The 22,570-nt window shown below is 45.2% G+C and overlaps 1 protein-coding gene across 2 annotated transcripts in view; it reads left to right on the top strand.

The window, feature by feature from the left end:
• fignl2 (fidgetin like 2) overlaps window positions 1-22,196 on the top strand; it is a 43,230-nt gene extending 21,034 nt beyond the window's left edge. The window contains exons 1-3 of one of the 2 annotated variants that reach the window (XM_035645945.2): window positions 5,436-5,578; window positions 7,117-7,257; window positions 17,569-22,196. In XM_035645945.2, coding sequence (XP_035501838.1) covers window positions 7,233-7,257; window positions 17,569-19,598 — 2,055 coding nt within the window. In that variant the 5' untranslated portion in view covers window positions 5,436-5,578; window positions 7,117-7,232 and the 3' untranslated portion in view covers window positions 19,599-22,196. Of the gene's footprint in view, window positions 1-5,435; window positions 5,579-7,116; window positions 7,258-17,568 lie in introns of those variants that run through there. The other variant, XM_035645947.2, reaches the window with a different exon arrangement.
• The last annotated feature ends 374 nt before the right edge of the window (window positions 22,197-22,570 follow it).

Raw genomic sequence — 22,570 nt, 5'->3', positions numbered from 1 at the left:
GCAAATACTAAGATGACCACACCTCAGGACTGGGTCTTGTCAGCATCCTTTCTCTTTGTTCTCGGTTTAACCACAGAAAACAACCATGAAACACCATGACAATACAAAATGCCCTCACAGATTGTAATTTGAAACAGCAAGGATCCCTTTTTTTCTAATCTAAATCCAACTCCCTCCATATGTCCACACTCCTGTTTCAATGCCCTCACACTGTGCATGCCTGCATGGTGTGGAGAGTTCAGGTTTCCAGGATCACATGTCCCTCTCCAGATTAACGACCCATACGGACGTGACCAGAGACCCTGCGACACTTCGAGCTCATGCCAACGGTGTATGTCACAGAGAAAGCCCATGTGTGCACAGGATGCCGTCGGAGGTTGCCGGTCTTTAGAGACATTGTTCCGCTGGCTTTCTCTGTTAGCTCCTCTCTGGTCACAGGTCATGATTAGCAGCATAAAGGCAAAGTGACAAAGAATTTCTCTTTAATTTCTTCAAATATAGTGTTTGAGGCTTTGCAGGCACAATTCAACCATTATAGTCTTGCGTTTTTCAAATGCTCACCCGCGTCGGCGACCTGTGGAGTCTGTGAGTGTCTTATCACTTCAGAGCGCTAAATCTGATGTGTCTGTTAAGTTTTGTGAATGACCTCTGTGGTGTGTTTGTGTGTGTGTGTGTGTGTGTGTGTGTGTGTGTGCGTGTGTGTGCGTGTGTGTGAGTGTGTGTGTGTGTGCTGCGTCAGTATCTGTGAGCGCTGTCAGTGCGTGGAGCCATGCCACAGGGTTTAACCCCTCTGCATTGATCCCCAGGTTGCTTAGGGCTGCCTCCTAATTCTCCAATTTTCAGCTGTTAGAGATAGAATTGGAATAATAAACAGCTGAACCCCCCACCACCTCCACCTTCTTACACACACACACACACACACACACACACACACACACAGAGACACAATTTGTCCCTTCCTCCACTGCTCTGCTCGGGTAGAGTTTCTCTCTCTGCCCTAATCCCTGCCAAAGCCCCAACCCTCGCTCCTATGCACTAATTAAATGATATAGGCCAACTTTGGGAGCCTGGATCTGATTATCACTATCAACGCACATGCACATTTGTAGTTTATATGTGGACATATAAAAGCAAATAATACGTGAACACACTCCACGTTATTGCAAAGTGTCTCGGTTGCTTTTCTACATCGCTTCCTCAAACACTAACTTAAGCCTCACTGGGATTTGAGATGCTGTCGATGGAGGGGGGAGGGGGGAGGGACACGGGAAATCACATGTAATATGTGTTTTGAAATACAAAATGTGAAAAAATTTGTCTCACATTTTGCCATCAGGGTGTTTAGTTTCCCTTAAGTGGTGCTTCGGTCTGGGGAAGTCTACACAGTCCTGGAAACAATTAGCCTCCTGAGGTCAGAGCTCAGTCTCATACCTCAGGTCTCCTCAGAGTCTTCAGCCTTTGTAGCCTCTACATATTATCAGTTCCAGTGTCAATGGTCTAAAGTAACACGGTTGCATTTGTTTCTTTGTACATCTACTTAGAAAATACTGCGTCTGACATAGGGGTGTTGTCAATATGCCTGTTAGTAGACTCTCCGTTTGAATGGAAAACTGAATAAACAGTTTTATTTTGTTAATTTCCCTGCCACCGTCATATCATTATGGTATTACTAGCATCACATATTTCAGGTGCAGTTATTATCGACGGAGGCAAAGACTGTAAGCAAACCTACGTTTCTCATGTCTTCCTCCCCTCGTGCGGTAATTTTCTCTTCTTTTTCCTCTGTTGTTTAATGGTGACTCAACTTCCTGCAATTGGTCTGAAAGTCCAAACAAACTCACAGCAACTGATTGACTGTATGACTAGTCAGTTGGTCCGGACCGTGGTCCAAGGCACCTTTCCCACCTGTTAGTTTGGTTCAGACTACACTGAAAAGTCCGAAGGGTCGGACCAAACAAGGGAGCTGTGAAAGCTTGTGACAGCTTTAGCTGTGTATGAAATTAGCTGAATTACCTGAGAATCACCTGCCTGGAAAATATGTTTTTAAGCGATGAAATAACGAGCTTCTTTCTAAAATTATTTGAATACGATATTAGTTAAGTTGCATTTTTTAATGTAAGACACAACAAACGGCCACATTGTCAACGGCTGTAGTATTGACATACAAATACCATGGCCCCTGTATTTCAAGTCATATGAGACGCGTGATGTGACTGGCTGAACACATATTAATCACCACACATTTGATCCAGCACTTTGCACTTGCCATCGCGATTTTGCAGTTAAAGGTACTGTAAGTAAGTAAGCTTAGCCCGAGGTAGGTTTCAGATAGGTGAGTGCCGGGGGTCTATTGTACTGTATTTTCACAGTGCACCTGCAGCTTTGACTCCACGTCTTCATGCACACGTAGCTGTTGAGCATAATATATGATATGTTGCTTAGCTAATCACTCCGTGGGGCGGTGTTGCATGGAGATTTCATCTAACCAAATTAAATATGAGCCTGATTCATCAGTTTTGCCCGATGAAACCAGCTGACACACTAGCAGAGTTCATCACTGGTCGAGCAACCTGCTGAATGGAGGTGTTGAGCTGACATGCCCCGGAGTATGAGGTCAAACACTAGCGTGTTGACCTGTAGCCTCTTTCCATTCAGGAGTCATTTTAAGCCTGCCATGGCTCTTTTGTCTGCCTCTCATATCTCGCCATTAACCTCCGATCACCAGGCACCTATGCAAACTGCCGGTCCTGACAGTAACCTGTGTACCCCAGTGTCCGCTGGGCTGAAAGTCCTCCAAGTGTTTGGGGGAGCCTGAGCTGTCACGCGTGTTCAGAAACAACTTAATGCGAGTCAGAGAAGGGGGGCGGGGTCTCCCAGACGGACACCTGTCAAACCCGCTCGTGTTGCACAGGAACTAGTCTGTGAGCGGACCCGCTCTGTCTCTTCCTCAATCACACTCCCTTTCAGTTTTATTTTTCCTCAGTTTTTGGCTCGCCTCGTGTCCCGGGGCCCTGAAGTCTTTGTGCTTTCAGTAGTGCTGGGCTCAGCATGCTGCCTGTGTCCCCACACTGCTGCCTCAGCACTAATAAGGCAATGGAGTGATAGAGAGAGCGGCAGGGTTGTCTGCTTTCAACGTCCCTACTCAACCGTACCCTCACCTAACCCCCCACAGAGACACCATTAGCAAATCTATTGAGGATTCCCATATTAGGGAAAACATTAAGGAGTCTAATTGTGCTTCCGAACTGGGACTCACTGGGTGTGTTAAGTTTTGTAACCACTCTAATGAGTTGCAGTGTTTCCTCCAATGGGTTTATTGCCCTACATTCCAATTTGAGCCATGTCATTGACCACTGGGGCATCTCCTAAAATAGCTCGACCCACATGTCTTACAAAGGCGAATTCTCAGGGGCCATGTGTTTAAAGGGTAGTTACAGTCTATTACAACCTGGCTCTTTTGTTTGTAGTTTGGGTCATTATTTCTATCTGTTATGACACAGTTTTCACTCGAGTAAGTGAAACTGCAGGAACACGCCGGCACTGATACAACAAAGTCAGACCAGGCGTGAAAAACACGAGCCGATGATGTGATCAGAGCCAGCATCAAACTTTGTGCATGCACGCTACGCATGTTTGTAATGGACACTTTGCCTTCATTTTCTTTTCCATATTAGTTTGACCAACATGAGGGTTTATTTATATATCTGTTCATCTAATTCCTCATGGACTTAAAAAACAGGCGTTTTCAGTGTCATTTTTGTGTTCTCAGTTCTCAGCAAAACCCCCCCAAAATAAATATAGTTTTGATATGAGAAAAATGACCAAAACTACTACATTAAATCCTAATTTGTTGCGATCCTTTAATGATAAATGTGAGAAAGACATATCAATAGAAAATATCTAATATCTGTCCACCTCAGGGGCTACTCAGACTGTGTCATGATGAGGTGCATGCGATGCTCTGGACACCAAACATTTGACCACAACATCCCTCTCTATTTTCAGCTGGTCCACTCACTCTAGTTGCCCACTTGAGGTGGACTGTGTGGGCGGGTGGTATTCTGTAGCTTGCAGGGAAACTTGACTGGACCATGTGGCCATCAGTGTGGTGCTAAAAACAGCCTGACAGCTGTGTGTGAAAAGTGAGTAAAACGAAACTGGGACAGCACCTGACCGTGAGATAGATGGAGCCCTGAAACATTTCACGTTTTTGTGGGCAAGAGGCGTTGAGTGCCCAAAAGAAATTATGTCAGACAGGTGTTAAGTATAAACAATAGTGCAGAATGATGTGCCTGCAAGGTGACTGTACTGAACTTAGTGGTGCAATAAGTGTCCAGAATCTACATCACAACACCACTGAATAGAACGCAGGTCTCCTACATATCTTCCTGCCTCCAGTGGCAGCACTGAGAACACTGCTGCTGAGCAGCGCGCCCGTAAGAGAGGAGGAAGAAATCCTGCACAGTTTTTACGTGGCTTGTTGGGACTTTTGTTGTAACTTTGCAGCAGGCCAATGCTTTTTTTTTTCTTCTTTCACCTCATACATTTTTTACTTTTGCCTACTGTTGTATTTCACCACTCATCTTGAAATGAATTTGTGACTCAGACGTCTGGTTTCTGGACTACAATATGTGGTAGGACGGTCCTGGATCACGGCAGTCTGACGACGGGACTTCTGGAGTGCTGGTCTTTACATGATTGCAGTTGTCAGGGGTGGAGCTAGCTGTTAATCAGTAAATACCTCCAAAAGCATTGTCTTTGAAATGTTTTCCATACAGAAGATGTGACGTGTGGGTGTGGCGACTCAGAAGGATCTTTGACAGATCTGAGCAGAGTAACAAAACGGTTACTAAGTGATATGGCCTTGTTTCTGCTTTAGAGCAATCAGTCAAGAAGTCTAGATACTTTGAATTAATGAGTAATACCTAATGAGTAATTGATTACATTTTTTTTCTTTTCTAAATAACTTGGTCGTCACCCTCGGAGGAGAATTGAGAGACTGTTCCTCAGTGTGAGTTTTTTTCTTTTCCTTTTTAAATCACAATCTGACCACTGTTCCTTCAGCTCTGTCTTAATCCTCCCGGGGCAAAACCAAACTTACCCTGGTCATTTCCCTCCAACCAAAAAGTCCCTCTGTCATCTGTGTCCAAGCTTCAATGTGAAGCCTCTGTCTCCCTCAGTGCAGGATTGGTCAGTCCCCCACCCCTCTGTGCTGCCCTCCCCTCATTCGCTCTCTCTCTCTCCCACTTAAATACTTTTAGCATAAAGAGAGAGAGAGAGGGAGGGAGGGAGGAGGGGAGGGAGAGGGGGATGGGAGATCCATGGGGGAGGGGAGCTGAGTGCTCACCCTGTTGTCACTGACCAGAGAGAGAGAGAGGGAGGGAGGTAGAGAGAGAGGGAGGGAGGTAGAGAGAGAGGGAGGGAGGTAGAGAGAGAGAGAGAGAGAGAGAGAGTGGAGTAGAGTTGTGTCCCATATGTTGAAAAAAAGCATAGCAGTGCACACACACAGGGGGCTGGTCTTCTCCCGGGATTATCCTTGCGCGTTCAGATCTGATGGAGGACGTGCAGGCATGAATAGGTAAGGCTGCCTGTCTTCTCTGCATCTCTGTGTTGATCTGCTGTCATAGCCCGCTGCTCTTCCTGCTGTTTCACTTGGCTCCGCCGAAGTTGGAAGAGGACCCGAGCTGAGCGCGGTGAGGAGGCTCTGCTCTCTGGCCACTGACCATGAGACTTTCCCCCCCCCCCCGAGCAAACCAAACCTCCCAGCTCTGCCTTCTCCTTCTCAGTCATCTCTTTGAACTGTGCACGGCACACTACTGTTTGTTTTAGGTGGAAGCAGTGTTTTTTTTGCTGCAGCAGTGTAGTTATTTATTTTGGACTGAGTGTTAAAAGTTGACTGTCAGTTGGAGCAGAGGGGGCCGTGGTCGGAGGCGGTGCTGTACGGGAAGCCCGTTGGGGTCCGGGGTCAGCCGTGTGGTCATTGCGTAACTTCTCGACCATTTGAATGGGACATGAGTGCTGTATATCTTTGCACGTGCTAATAAATAAAAGAGTCTGTGTTGCTTCTCCAGTAACATGCAAAAGCAGTTAGTGTCACAGTGTCGCCTTATAGGTAAAACTCTGGTGTCTAGAAGTTGCTTGATATATTTGAAATGTTGTGATGTTTAGGTTTCTTATTTTATTCTTGTAAATAGCTTCAGTAGTCTCATCTTTACTATTAGATGGACTGTATATTATTGAAACATATATGTCTTCTTTAGAACAATGTGTTTTTTGTGGATTCAGAGTTCACAGTTTATTATTCACAGATTATAAAACCTGGAAGACATTTTCAGTCGTTCGTCTATCGTTTTAAGTCTTCGTTTTTTAAAGCAGCTTAGCACATATAATCTGTGCTTTGGTGTCCACAGAATTAAAAATTAACACAAATAGATATGAAAAAAAACAACATTTTCTAGACAGTTGCTTTAACCTCATGGGTTCGCCCGGGGAGGCAGAAAGGTGCTTTGTATCAGAATAAAACAAAAGAAACTGGAGGATTAAACTGCCTTTAATCTGTGCATGATTAAAATGTGACATTTACAACCCAAACCAGAAAAGATTATTTTGCCTTTTTTATAAGTCATAGTTAATTTTTTTTCTTTTTACTGCTCACACTGAAATGCAAAACACTTTTACAGGAAACACTTTTTCCTTACGTTTTGCCCCGTGCAGTTCCAAAAGTGCTGTGATCTCCTAAGAATGCCGTCTTTATTGCCCCAGTGCACAGAGCAATGGTATGCATGAGTCTTTTTGTGAGGCAGATTTAGAAAGCCCTCTTTAGAGGCTGGACGCAGCTTCACAATCAGCTTAATGCCTGCCTATAATGAATACCCGTGTGTGCGTCAATTTGGCAGAGTGTGTGTGTATGTGTGTGTTTGTGTGCACTATGTTCTCAGGTTGGTCAGTAATTCTATCATACCCTGGGTGAATTCTGACTTGTGTGTGTGTGTTTAGGTTTGTGTTGCTGTGTGAGCGCGTGTGATCGGTCGGTTGACATGTGAGTGTTTGTCCAGACATTGTGCAGCAGCCTGTAACCGCCTCACCTCTCTCTCTCTTTCTCTCTCCGTCTCTCAGGGTTGTTCTGTTGTCAGTGCGAGGTTGTGCCAGTGATGGACTACGGCCGGATGGATACTAACCTGAGCTGGTGTTCACAAAACAGCATTCCTCCTTACTGAGACCAGCTCCACAGAATGCTGAGTCCTATTGTCCCCTATAGTGAGTACACTACTCCCTTCTTTCCATCGACTCTGCTGCATGTCACACCGAACAGACCCACTTGAGTTAGTTGGACTTTGCCTGAATCAATGGTGCCCCACTCCAAAAAAAAAAAAAAAGCAAGCAGGAGAGGATACTGTGTTGTGAAATTTGTAGACGGAAGGAGAAAAAAAAAAGCACAGGTAATGGTGTAGTAGTGCATGTCTCAGTGCAGAAACCGGCCTTTTTCCCCCCTTCACATGCCTTATGGAAAACACTGGGCACTGGCCCTGTCAGTTTCAAAGTTTCATCATCAGGCGGAAGACACAGACGGGGAAGGAAGAGGGGAAAGAGGGAGACTGGAGGGCTGATGATGGTTTAAGCAGCAGGCACCCCCTCAGTGTCATTTTAGCAATACAGCTCAGGACCCACCACCACGCCGCCTCCTGCCCTCCCTCCCTGTTGCTCTTCTCTGTCTTTTCTCCCTCAAAAATGCTGACCTAATAACTGATTTGTCCAGTTTTTGGCCTCCCCCTTTCTCACCCACCCACCAGGTTTCATTTGAGTCCAGTGTTGTGGCTCTCCAAAACAGCATTGTTCGCCGGCCAGCATGGGGCTGCCTCCGTGGCCTCGGCCTCAACAGACCCTTTTTACCAGCTCTTTAACTTGCCTCAAAGGACCATGATCGGCATGACAGTTACAAGAAAAGAGGGAAATCACAGCGAATGCTTAATTTAAGAAGTATTACTTAATAATTGATGGTAAAAAAAAAAAATGGGTTGCAGAGGCGGCGTAAAGCAAGTGTGTGTGAATTCAAACTGGTCCAAAAAAATGAAAGCGTAATAAAGCATCGTGAGTGGATGTTTGACAGTTACCATTAAACTTTATTCGCTTCTTTTCTAATGTTAGTATTCAACCACTCATCAAATAAAAGGAATTTAGAATTGTTGCCAGCCGAATGAGTAGTTGACCTCATGTGTTGTTATGAAACATGTCCTCTCACAAGAGGCCCTTGGTTGATTTAGAGTCCGTTCTCCCAGATCATGCTGTGGGTTTTTTTTTTCTTCTCCCCATTTAATGATAATCTATACCTACAAATCCCATTAGGTTGAGTTGCTCACAGAACACCAATAGATCATTCATTTCCAACGGCAGGCGTGCATGCTGGTGTTGCTTCTCAGTAACGCTTGTACGACTGGTCGTTCCATCGGCTCCCTGCACCCTGTTAGTCCACGCCGCCTGAGCACAGTGGGGGCTGCTGCAGTGGACAGCACGTCCAAGAATGTCACAAACTGCTGGTGGAATAGTTAGGATGCCTTCGGAGCCGTTTCACTGCTGGTCCTTCACGGGAGTCTTACAGTACACAACGTGCCAGCCTTTGTGTGATTATCTTTTTTGATCGGGACACACAAAGATGGTTTTCTTCTGCTCTGTCCGGCAGCTTGATGTTTTTTTTCATGTACAGAGTGACTCTGTTCTGCAGCGCTTCTGCAGGGTCCAGATCGTTTCAAAACAGCCTGCTAGTGTGCGCGTGTGTAGACAGAGGCATCGTAAGAGCGCACACAGCAGTGTAAGGTAGTCGCACTGTTTACTCTCAGACCAGTGACACAAACACACCCCTGTGCTTCGCTGGTGACACTGCAGTCTCTTAGTTAAAGAATGTAGTCATGATTCTGCTGAACAAAAAAACGAACTGTGAGGCTCTTTGTGCAGGACCTGCGAAGACTCTCACCTCCATGTTGAAATTCCCTTTGTGGGAATGTCGAGCATTCCGACATCCCAACCCTATTTCTGACTCCTGCTGTAGGCATTTCTGCCTCAGCACATGGACGAATCCCAGTGTATGAATGCGCACATGGTGACACTCAGTTAGGACTCCTTTCACATATCCAGTCGCAGGGATTTTGATCCCACATTCAGCCAGTGTGTGTGTGTGTGTGTGTGTGTGCGTGTCTGTGTCATTCTTCCTGTGTGTGTCCGGCCTGGGTCCTCGTCTCTGGCCAGTCCAGAGGACTTCAAGCTGGGGCGAGCAGCCCTTGCTGGACCTGAGAAGAAACCTGAGAGAGATTCCAGGGGCCATGGATACTCCTGGAGGGATTTGGTGAAAAGAATCTGTAATCTGCACTTCAAACACACTCCTAAATCAGTCCCAGGCCGCCAACCCAGGAGTGCCCTAACTCTTGTTGCTGGGGGGGCCCCGCTGGTGTAGCGATACCTTTTCTTTTAAAACGACACACACACACACACACGGTCCAGATCTGGCAGTTTTTATAGCTCTCCTCTGACTGACCCCTCTCCCTCTCTGGCTCCGTTTTTATGTTTTGTACGAGTGTCTTTGTGAATGACTCGACCAAGTCATGGAGTAGTTTGTATAGAAAAAAAGAAGAAGTACATCTTGTCCGGGCCCCCGGAGGAGCAGGTTGGAGGGCCATGCCAGCGTCCGCCACTATTGTCGGCAGAGTGGTATGAGTGGTGCAGTGGAGGGGCCTGTGAGGCCCTTGAGTAAACACACAGCCTGCTAAAATGTGTATGAAGAAGAGGCAGGATCATTAGTGTAGGGTGTGAATGGGCTCTAATTAGCCTCCTGTGTGTGTGTGTGTGTGTGTGTGTGTGTGTGTGTGCGTGTGCGTGTGCGTGTGTGTGTGTGTGTGTGTGTGCGTGCCTCTGTTCGCAGAAGAAAAGAAGGTTAGGGACCCAGGGCCCCGTGAGTCCACTGGCCCTCTGCTCTGTGTCGAGGGTTCGTCAGCTCATTAAGGAGACCTCCGCTCCCGTTAAGGGCCAAATTAAGAAGCAGGGTGGTGAGGCTCATTTTGATGGCAACACTTCAACGGATTCCTGAGGCAGCACAATTCACAGCTCGACAATGAGGCCCAATGTCTTTCACACCAGCACAGCTAATTAGTAAATGACTAATGCACTTGAGAAATAACATACTTAAATTGTTTTGCCATTAGGTGTTTTGCAGTGCAGTGATCATAAAATGCGGATGATCTGAGCATTCTGTAGTGTGTTGTGTACTAACGTAAACCACCAAATCCCAGAGCTGTCCATGTGCCGAGAGTATAAGCTGGGAGCAGGGAGGGCCAGGGGATTTGGACAGAAGGAAGGGAATGCAACATGCACACTGGGAATGGGTGGGGGGGGGATAAGGGAGGTGGAGAGGCAGAGAAACAGGGAAAGAAGGAGATTGCAAGGGGAAGATAGAGCTGAATAGGGCGAGATAGAGCAGAGATTGGGCTGGTGAGACAGATGGAGGGGGTGATTGGTCATCGCTGAGGCTTAGGACAGCTGTTCTTTGATATATTAGTGGACACAATGACCTAAAGCCAGCCTGCAGTCACAGAAAATAGGAACCCTGTTTTTCTTGAAGGAGGGGGGGGGGGTTGTTCACCATTTGTGGACGTGCGTTAGCAGGCACGGGGGATGGGGGAGTTGTTTCTAAAATTACGAGCATGAAGTGACGCATCTAGCAATTATTCCGGAGGCTTTTCTAGTTTTTGGAGAGTGCTGAGAATAAGGGCTGTAAAAATGAGCATGCACTCGGAGGGGATCTCGCTTTTTGCTGCACTATCATTAGCAATTCTAAACATGTTTGTCAATTAATCATTGTTTAAAAAAAATACCATTAAATAGTTTGGCTGCTGCTTCTGTCTGCCCACTCTGCAAAAAGGTTTTAATGACAAAGTGAATATTTGTTCCCTGCTAATGAATTGGAGATTTGCCACGCAGAGGCTTGTTTTTATTCTCTTTATTTATTGGTTTTTGAACAATAACTGTCATTTATTCCAACTATATTTCATCATAGATACAAGTGGTGTGATTTAATTATTCTTCAAAGTACACAGAACAGTGCTGTCACATTGTCCTTCGCTTCGCATAAAACCACATTAGCTGCGCAAACTGACAAAAACTATTCTGACAGCCGGGGCTGAAACATTCCCACAGGGGGATGAAGCAAAAAAAAATAGAGAAAGTCAAACTGTCATTCTGATACACGGAGTGTACGGATAGCTCTTTCCACAGAAAGAGGATAGGGAAAGAGAGAGAGCGAGAGAGAAACACACACACATAGAGGACATCCCTCAATGCCACTGCAGGAGATGGTCTTGTTCCTCCTGGGATTGGACTGGTGAGGCGTGTTTGAAAAGAGCAGCGTCTGCTCGTGCTCTGGGCAGCAGGTGTGAAAACTCCCCACCAGAGCTCCCGCACTCTTCTGTTATTACATCTTTTTAGGGCCATGAAAGAGGGAGCAGATGAGCCAGAGGGAGCGAGAGGCAGAGTGGGAGTGTGGGATTGTCTTTCTTTTGACTGATGGCAGCCCTGTGACTAACACATAGATTTATAATAATTTTCCCTAGCAATGCCCAATTATGCATGGCTGATAAATTATGATGCCTGTTGTCTGGTGTGTGCATTATCCCCCGTTTTAAGGCGGTTTAGGAAGGGTCTCTCACGGACTGACCTCGCACTTCCTTTAACAGCTTCTTTGCAATACCCCACACGATAATAGAGGCAAGGAGTTAACTTGACTCCGTGTAACATGAGTTTAGTATAATAAACTTGAGCCACAATATATGTCAGGAATTTATTATTATCTAGTATGCTGGCCCAAACTGTGCAGGAGCTGATAAAATGTATATTTCATACCAAAAGTGAGAGAATGTCTCGAGACAATTTTCCACTGTCTCCACTTGCCAGGCTGTAAAATGTGGCCGGCCTCTGAGATTGGTGTTTTTATGACGGGCCAGGTAGTGTGCAGCGGTAGGACGGCTGCAGCCCAGTGAGAATGTCCCGCTTGATATTAGTGCCATAAATCTCAGTGAACTTGAGAACAGAGGACTTAAGGGCCTCCAAGAGTGAACGAAATCGTGATAACAAACTCTGATAAATAACAGATTCTCAGTTGCTCCTTGCTCTGCACACAAAGCTCAACTCCAGATCATTTATAACAATCAATGCATAAGGCTGATTGGACGTGTTTACCTAACATAAACAGAACATGAAAAGTGTCGAAAGATTCTTGAAGAAATATATAATTTCTTCTTCTTCTTTATTTCCAGCGAGCAGGACTTTCATCCAGTAATTCATTGATCAGCTTGCACTTGCTGAATACAACTGATGCAGTCATCAGAACATCATGTTTGTGATTCATCAGCAGAAATGGTGTTTGTCGCACTCTTCCCCAGTCCCCATCTTCTGCCTGTCGATCCCCTTTGTTGCGGCTTCAAGCTTCGAATTTGAAGTGCATGCATTTAATTTTCTTTTGAAGTGTCTGTTTCTCAGATGTTGACAGAATGTCACAGCAACTGAAACAGCATTCCCAAAACAATTTGACACTGCCCACTGAGCAGCATTTTGTTTTGAGGCATTGAAAGAATTTTGTTTTTGGCATAAAGTAAATTGTAAATTTTTCGACTTGTGTGGCCATACTATCTTAGACCAGAAAGTAGGTTTTAGATTCAACTTGTATAAAGGGGACCTTTGTGCTTTCCATTGTTTTCTGTCTTATATAAACTGAAATATCAATGTCAAATATCCATATGAGCAAAGTTTCAAATAATGCAGTAAACATGTAAAAAAAACAAAAACAAACTGCTCTGAACACGAGGTTCCAAAAGTTTTTTCTACTTCCACAACAAGCTGACTTTAACTTGTCACAGATTTCTTAATACTGTCACCCACTCCAAGCACAACTTGTCCCCCAAAACCTCTTATAGTCGTATTATAGGCTTTTAATCTACTCCTCCATGCCAAATAACCATTTGTGTATGTCTCTTCATTTTACTCACAATGTTGGCTTACTCAAATGTTTTTGTTTTGCGTCTGCCTTTTAGCGCATTTCCCACACACATATATAGAGACTTTTTATATACAGGTTGTCATTGAAAGATGAAATCCACCGTCACATCACACAATAATCAGGTAATGCACACAATATTTACCAAACAGAAAAAAATTCTCATTTCTTCACAGAAAATATTTATTATATGACTTTTTTTATATAGAATATTTTTTAAAGTGCAGGTCTGCATCATGATAGTTCTGGATTTTCAGAGCTTGGACATTCGAAAAAATGTGTCCTTTATTCCTTAAAAGATATTAGGAATTAAGAATTAGATATAGAAGCATGTTTCTCTACCTATTTTGTGTCTCTGTGAGGAGGTGTACGGCCGTTTTCTCTGGTCAGTGGTTGGGGGTAGAGCTCAACCCTGAATAGAGCCCTGATTGGATTGATCCACAGCGCCCTTGTTTACAAGCGGCCTCTTCACAATCGGCTCAGTTTTAATAGCACACTGTCCCAGAAGGCTTGTTGCATCCGTGTCCGTTTTGTTCCTCGGGGCAGGGAAAACAAAAGTGCCGGGAAGGGAGAAGGGGAAAGCAACCTCAGGGGAGTTGTGAAACGGCATTGGAGCCCTCCATCTCTGGGCTTCCTGCCAAGATAAAGTTTCACCTTACCCACTGATACTTCTTTTATAGGAAACCACAACACAGTCTAGAGTACTCCAGCCTTCATGGGCCAAAGGCTATTTCAGTTTCACTCAGTCAGCAGTAGATTCAGTGACTGTGTAGATACTAAATTTGAGCATTTGAGGGCAGAAATCCCCAGTGAACCTAACACACCTCCCCTGAGCCATAAGTGGTCTAATTTTAATTTTAGGGCCTTCTCAAAGTAAAGCGCTTTTCTGCTGAAGAGAGCTGTGCCACTGTCTTCATCACACGCTCCTACAATAGGATGCAGCACACACAGGTCCCTCAATAAATCCCAGGCTAACACAAAAGCTGTCAGTGGACTGCTGCTGAATAGATTAATAAGATTTCCATAATTAGACAGGCCCCTGACAATAGGATCCTTCAGGCTTTGTCTCAGGGCCAACTGGATTGTCCGAGCCGCGCACGTCTGCCGGACGGCCGTCCACAACAATGGCCGCACAGACAGTAAGGTGGTCAGCAGAGGAACATCTGTCTCTCATGGGGCCGACAACTCACACACACACACACACACACACACACACAGTGGGAAGTTTCATGTGCATAACACAAGGTCCTTATCGACCTCCCCGCAGCCAAATGAGACCATCAATAGAAGAGCAGTCACATCACATATTTATGTTTACTTAACTCTTAATGCTGTTTAACATGAATGTAATAATGCCACTGATAAATGAAAAGACGTTATTTTAAATTCTCCTTCATCCCTCTTGTGACTGGATCATAGATCAGTTTTAGTTATAGTGACGATGGCTATAAAAGCTTCAAAAATTAATTGAATGAGGAAAAGATTCCCATTTTCAATAATACTGATCTCTTGGTTAATCTAGATAAATGTGTGTTGGAAAAAAAGAAGAAGATAATCCTCTGATATGTGAGATGGAGTTGATGTGGATGTGGCTTGACTGGGAAATGTCACGGTGTTGCAGCTGAAAAGTGTATCATAATAAAAGTTGAAACACAGCATCTTCCATTTGGATTACACAACTCACAAAATGATTGTATTGTCTTGTTTCTGTGTTGTAAAGAATGATTTACAATCCAGCATCGTACTGACGCATACAGTATGTTAAAGTCAATCTAACGATTGCAACATCAGTATGCCCTCATTGTCCTGATTTCCGACTTCTAATCTTAGCTTTCTTTCTGTCCCTCCTGTGAATTAAGCTACATGATGGCTCCTATTTGAGCACAAGTGTAGATTAGAGCTTGCTCAGTTTATCGAGTGCTACTGCTCCAGAAAAAGGAAAAAAACCCTATCCAACAGAAGGCAAGATCTAATTACAAGGAAAGGGCTCAACTGCACTGAAACCCTGCTGTGTTCATCAGGGGTGGGCTATTACTCATCTAACTCACTGTGTATATACAGAAACAATTAAAGTTTATTATATTATTATAGAGAATAATGCACTGTTTTTTTAAAGACTTATAAAAATGTAACTGTGAATTGGTTCCTCAGCAGCTGGTCATTACATTGGTCAAGGGGGTAGAGGGAGACAGGTCCGTTCAGTATTGGTGCTACTCTGTTGATGGAGTGGACAGCAGTCCGCCTGTCTCACAGAGTCCTCTAATGTCCGCTCCAGTCCACTTAGAGGGGACGAAGCGCCTGCTGTCCACTCTCTCCCCTCCCTCCATCCCTCCATCCCTCCTCCTTCCATCCCTCCCTCCCCGCTGCAGGTTTTATGAGCTCCCCTGGGCTCTCATCCATCTCTGTCACACACAGGGCCCATTATTGGGGCTGCTCACAAACTGGTTGGGCTGCAGATGGGAAGGGCCTGCAGGACATATATGGTTTCTGCAGCCTGGACAAAGACCTGCAAGTCAGACCAGAAAAAAATATGCGGTCATCTGGGTGTGGACAAGCCAATGTCTTCAGCATGTTTGTTAAAAGAACAAGTGAACATAGTGTGAGAATATTCTTCTCCATCTTCTTGTGTTGGGTGTGCGGCTGTGTGGGTTGGCTGAAGCTTAGGGGAGTACTTGAACTGGTTTGGCCATTGGGAACTTAAGGCAGTGGATTTGAATATGAAGGACATGATAATCCAACCGCCATCTGGTCTGCTGGTCTCATTTGACTGAATAAATAACGTCCGTAATCTGAAAACACACATGGGGAGGTTTGGAAAGCAGGGGCAAAGAAAGAGGCCAAAGTTTAGGAGTGAGCTTGAGAGCGGGAGAGCTGCAGCAGCAGAATCACAGGCAGTGGATATTGAGATTTGATTTAAATGGCAATAAGAAGCCTGGCTCCACACACACAGACGGCCATGAATAATGAATCATCGGGCGCCCACTGAAAGGAAGGCAGAGAGGCCAGTAATGACGGCTTTTGCCTTATTCCTTTTTACCTACCTTCTCCAGCTCGAGTAGTTGTCACCTTAGGGCAAATCATAGCTGTTCAATAATACCAAGCTATGTGTGGAATGTCAAGCTAATACCTCAGCAAGAGGCAGTGTTAGTTTCCAACCAAACAGATGATTTTCTAACTACAATATTGGGATATATTTGGTGAATACATGCATAAACATATACTCACAGTAACAGAAAAGAGAGTTACACTTGAAGGCAGAGCAGTTTAGAGCTGCAATGATAAATCGATTAATCAATTAGATGATGAACAGAAAACTAAAACTATTTTGGCTGTCAAATAATCTTTCAATGTGCTTTAGTCATGTTTTAAGCAAAAATGCCAAACATGAGCTTTTCCTAACATCGAAGAATTAAGAAATTGAAGCTTTCCCTCGTCTCAAATGATGGTAAACTGAATATCTTTGGATTTTGGTATATTGTTGGACAAGACAAGATATGCAGACACATTACCTTGGTATTTGAAGAATTATTACAACCATTTTGTGCATTTTACAGACAAAACAATAGATTAATCAAAAATAAATTGCAGATTTATCAATAATGAGAAAGCACTTGTTATTGCAGCCCTAAAGGAGTTGTTACACTACTTGGTACGTGCATGTTCCACACGTTTCAAATTGAATGCTAGTTGAATATTGTAGAGGTTAACAGGATGTTTTCATGCAGGGTCATGGATGGAGGACAATTCTTTTCTTTCCCCTGGCTGTCTTCTCTCCTGTTAACTCTGCGATGTGCTCAGTTCGTAGCAGCCGTGATCAATCAGACCTGGGCCAGTGCTGAAGTCAGCCAGAGGAGCAGACATTCCACTTTCCCAATGTTCCATGGGAGACTGTGCTGATGAATAGCACACTATGCAGCAATTCCCAACCCAACCCCCTCTTTCTTTCTTTCCTCCTTTCCCTTTCTCACTCTCTCTACACCACTGTCCACACACAGAGACCCTCCCTCCCTCCCTCCCTCCCTCCCACCCTCTGTCCAGCCGGCCACTGGGCCTTTGGAGCTGGTGTACGGTGGGTGGGTGGATTGGTGGGTGGTAGCTGGGGGTGCAGGGCGGAGAGAGCAGGCATTCAGAGTAACATGCACGGGGAGATAACAATAGCTCCTCTGGGAGACATGCAGATACTAGCAGTATAGGGAATAGGAGAGGGATCTTATCGCTACTCCAACATAAGCTGGGAAACAACACAAGCTTCTGATCTGCTTTCACTCTTTTTCTTTCTTCAGCTTTCTCCTTCTACCTTCCGGCTCCCCTTTACCTTCCTCTCCCTCTCTGGGAAATTGAAATTGTACTACATGATAAATGTAGTTTATCATTTGTGGTTGAAGGCATGATGATCTTTCTTAAAACAATGTCATACATTTCTGACCATGACAAATGCTTTCAGTTTTTATCTGTCTTGTCCTCTGTAAGAAGTAAACAGTGGATGTCAATTTAAGTACAAATATAACATGGTTTCTCTGCGTTTCTCATGCCAGGTCTGTTAAAGATGCACTGGAACCCAGAGCACGCCCAGACTCTCAGCCAGTGGCCTGAGCAGCACCTGGACGTCTCCTCCACCACCTCCTCTCCGGCCCACAAGTCAGAGTTGTACTCTGGTCGCAGCCGCGGCTCCTCCAACTACGCCTGGGCCAATGACGACATCTCTGCTTTGACAGCCTCCAACCTGTTGAAGCGCTATGCTGAGAAGTACGCTGGCGTGCTGGACTCACCATATGACAAGCCACCTAATGTTGGCACCTACCCAGAGCCAGGAGCCTTTGGCAGCCTCAATGGCCACAAGACTGAGCTGGAGCCCTGGCCACTGACACACAGCAGTGATGCCTCTTATTCCCTGGTGCCCCCAGGAGGCCACGACAAGGTTGCAGCCACATCTGCAGGCCTTCCGGGAGTGGGCAGTGTGTCTGTAGTGAACAGTAACCTTTCAGACTCTGGCTATAGTGGCAGCAGCTCCTGCAGTGGCTCCAGTGAGTACCCCTCCAGTTACAATGGCACCTATCTTTCCTCAGGGTACTGTCCCCAACCCAATGCAGCACTTCCCCCTGCCTCCCTGCACACTCTCCAATCCACCCCCACTCTGGTGCCCAGCTATAGCCCTACCACACCGGTCTATAACTATCCCCCAAGCACATACTCTCCCCAGACTAGTCTTGGCCCCAGCTACAGCCACCCCTCTGCAACCTACCTGGCCTCAGGTCTACCAGCCCCTACCCCAGTACCCTCGAGGCCCACAGTGGTAGGTGGCAGCTATAGTTACCAGAGCACTACCCTGGGGACATCTGAGTCTGGAGGGACATTAAAAAGAAAAGCATTTGAGATGAATATAGAAAAGGATGAGGCTGGGGATGGCTCTCGCTACAGGAAATATAGCTATGACCCATTGAAGGCTGGGGGAAACTCACCCTACAGTGTGAATGACAAAACAGAGTGCCGGGGAAATGGCTTCAGCAGTTCAGGAAGCGGAGACCCTCAAACCTTTAAGCCCAGTAAGCCCTCTTCCCAGCCCCTTGTGTCCCCTCAGTATGGGCAGCAGGGGGAGTACAGCCCTCCAGCAGGTATGACGGGGGAGAATGGTGTGGCAGAACAGGGCTTCACCCAACAGCAGCAGCACCACTCTCAGGCCCACAAAAGAGCCCCACTATGTGGTCCAACTGTTGAGACTATGAAGAGCCCAGATCCCAGACTGCTGGACCTTGTCAATGGGGAGTTATTAGACTGCAGCCCGGCGCTTGGCTGGGGCGAGCTAGCGGGCCTCACCCATGTCAAGACTGCACTTGAGGAGGATCTGCTGTGGCCTGTGTTAAGGCCCAGTCCAGTGGTGCGACCAGCAAGAACCGTCCTGCTGTTTGGCCCACGGGGAGGGGGTAAGACGACGTTGACTCGTTCTTTGGCTTCACAGCTGGGTGCTTCCTTCTACCGGTTGAGTGGAGCCATGCTGGCCTCTAAAGGGAAGGCTGAGGTGGAGCACATTCTGGGGTCTCTGTTGCAGGTGGCAGGGGCACGGCAGCCCTCGGTAGTGCTGCTCAGTCAGGTTGAGGCCATGGAAGAGGACGGGCTGAGGCAGACACTGCTGGCCACCCTGGAGAAAGCCCAGGTAGGGACTACTGGTCTGGTTATTCTTGTATGCGCCACTGGCAGGCCAGATCTGCTGCAAGATGCAGTTCATCAGAGCTTCGCCAAGCGGTATCATGTTGGCCTCCCGGATGTAGGTATGCGCAGGCAAGTGCTGCTGCAGGCACTGTTGCCCCAGGGCTGCAGCCTGAGTGAAAGGGAGCTGAGTGCTGTGCTCCAGCGCACCGAGGGCTTCTCAGTGCTGGAGCTGTTGCAGCTCAGCCAGCAGGCGCTCTCCTCAGCAGCCTCCCCCACTGGGACCATGCATGGGCTCCCGACATCCTCCAAACCCCCAGCCTTCACGGACTTTGAGAATGCCTTCCGCAAGGTGCGCCCACACACCACCACAAAAGAACTGGACACTTGTATAGAGTGGAGCAAGATGTATAGCCACTGAGAAAGCAGCCAGTCACTGTACTTGGACTGCACTACGGACCTGTCTTAGTGTTGACATGGCAAGCCTTGGGAATGTTTTGTTGTTGTTTTGTAATAACAGATTATGAAGCCAAAAGAGCCAGAGAAGTTCAATGATACTGGAGAGCTGACAAAGTTGTTTAACTGGCAGAAGCATGCCATGGTGTACTGTTTTTGTTTTGCTATGAATATCTGCAATATTTTATTTTTCCCAAAGAGAAGAAAGATGAATAGGCCTTGCTGTGGTGTAGTGTTTTAGTCATAGGCCAATGGGAGAATCAGATAGCTATTTGGATACTTTCAGAGATCCTGATTAGCCTTGGACCAGGACAAAATCAATTATTTGTTGCTAGGTGATGTGGTCCATGATTATCGATAATCAGGGTTTGGAAAATACCCCCTTTGACTGCTACTCTCAGGATTGTATTTATTGTCCAGTCCACGTTAACCTAATGTTGTCATTGGATTATTGCTAATCATTCAGTACGAAGGGCTCGGATCAGCAACATTAGAGCAAACCTCAGTTTTTGACCAAAAACATGTCAAACCAAAAGCCAAATCAGCAGTGTTGTTATATTATATAAACTGACCTGTCTTCAAAATCACATTATATCGATATTCTCGATAACCTATGAATAAATCTTGATGCAACAGTCTGGGGAAAAAAATTATTGCAAATGTATTCACATTTATTAAACTTGACCATGTGGCTGTCACTTTCCAGGTGATCAGTTGTTGAAACCTTGCAGTTACACTCAACACATTTGGTTGTAGAAATACTTAACGTGCATACCTATATTTACGTATATGCTCACACTTGAAATGGTACAATTCACAGACAACTTACTTTATGATTTTTGTACTGTTGCTGTGGGATTCCATATGATTTCTCATCGACCTCACATTCCTCATCAAGGGCAGTTTTTCTGAGAATCACACTTACAGAGCAACACTTAACCCACCTGGGCGCCCAGCTTCTCCCTCAGCGTGTCTGTTTTCTATTTCATTAACTCCTTTTGTTTTCTTAGTATGTAGTCTTGTTTGAAATGCTCAGGAAGAATTTCTTTACCTCAGAAATATGAAATAAAGAATGTATGTAATCTTAGGGTCTTAGTAGGGAGTGTCGCAGAGCGAGATAGAGGAGCGAGGAGAAACCCGACAGTCTCGTAATACCCACTGCAGCTGGACTTTTACCTCGGGGGAGAAACTTGAATATGCTACAAAGAGTAACATTGAATGTAATTCAGGTATTTCAAAGGATATTTGATGCCATAAAATCCATGTATTATTATATATGAATATATAAATGCATTTTCTTTTCTGTTCTTTTATCGTTAATTTTTATTGTAGTTTATGGTGGAGTGATGTTTGTCTTCAAGAATGCTATGTAGAATACAGAAAATATTCCTTTTTTTGTTGGACTAACTGCTCGCAGGTCTCTGCGTAATTCAGTCTTTCCGTATCCTGTATATGCATGTCTGCTGTCTATAGTTTTACACAGCTCATTTGTAAATGTAAATATAACACGCACAATCATACAAGTGCACTCACAGTGAACACCTGAGCACAAAACACCTTCCAAAAAGACAACAAACAAAAAACACAGAGGCAAAAAAAAAGTCTTTATGTGTAGCTTTCAGCAAATTCCAAAGTTAATGTGTACATATTGTGGATGAACCCAACATGTAGACAATCCAGACGAATCTCTCCTTTTCCAGCAGTCCTCCACTTCTGTCCTAACAAGCTGGAAAAACCTGGTCAGTGGACTGCAGGTACAGAGGTCGTCCGTGTTAGACTGTTGCCATGGTCCTGAGGACATATACACAGGATGATGTAATATTTCCTACCGCCCTTTCCTCCCTCTGCCTCTTCCTCCCTCCCTCATCATTCTTTTTCTCTTTTTCTCTCTCCCCTGTGCAGTCTCATTAGATTGGATTGCCCCCTGGCCACGAGCCCCGGTGGCCATGTGGCGTTGTATCCTCTCCCTGCCCCCCAACCCCATTCCCCTTCCCTTATAGCGATTCCTCTGGAGTGGAAGTGGTCTGATTGATGTCCAGCAACCTTATATCAGAGTGCAGCCTTCCCTCTCCAGCTGGTGGCTTCAGTCATGCCATACAGGCAGATCAATCAGAGTGACCCCCGCTGTGCATACTGATCACTGTCTCAGAAACTGAAAAACACATTTACAAGTTACAGAGCATCCCCTGCGTCGATTGGCAACGTCTAGGTAATGCGAGCAATTATTCACATGTAATTACAGAAATGAAATAATAACTTAGAGGTACAAATAGTTTTGTTTCCCCTACTCCCGACAGTTTGTCCAACAAAACAAGCGTTTATTTTTTTACATGTTTTGATCTGTTATCACAGTAACTTTGTTCTTGGTTATTGTACATTTTCTGTAACCATTTCTACCTCATTTTTGCGGCATATTGTACATGAAAGTATTTATTTCATGTCTTTGTTGATGTCTGTTTTAAAAATGATAATAATGTTCTTGAACTGTAATGGTCTACCTCAGAAAAGACTGTATTTTAAGAGAAGAGTAACACACAATATTAAACAGAATTTGTCAATATTGTACTGCAGTTATGTCCTTGCTTTTTCAAGGTCCTTCAATTGACCGGAGTGCAGAAGTGACCCAATGCTGGTGCTCAGTGCTTACCTCATGTGTCTGTGTCCGTAGCCTGGCCTGACCCCGTTGTTGAGGTCAGCACAGTTACTTTAACTGATTGCTAAATTCTTTAACGTGTAAACACGCTAGGAAAATGTCATGATGTTTCGGATTTGTTCCAACATCAGCTTGAATTGACTTCACACAGTAGGCTGTACCATCAGCAGGTGAAGTCAATATGAAAAATTGAAAGGTGCGCTGCGGTTAAATTTAAAACGAGACACTGTGCCATGGGTGAGTCTGAGTATCTGTGAGTGGCACAAGATTAGAAAGAAAGAAAG

The sequence above is a fragment of the Scophthalmus maximus genome, chromosome 3 (genome assembly GCF_022379125.1).
Source record: "Scophthalmus maximus strain ysfricsl-2021 chromosome 3, ASM2237912v1, whole genome shotgun sequence".
NCBI lineage: Eukaryota > Metazoa > Chordata > Actinopteri > Pleuronectiformes > Scophthalmidae > Scophthalmus > Scophthalmus maximus.
The sequence above is the reverse complement of the archived record's forward strand: the minus strand, read 5'-3'. Positions and strand labels throughout refer to the sequence as shown.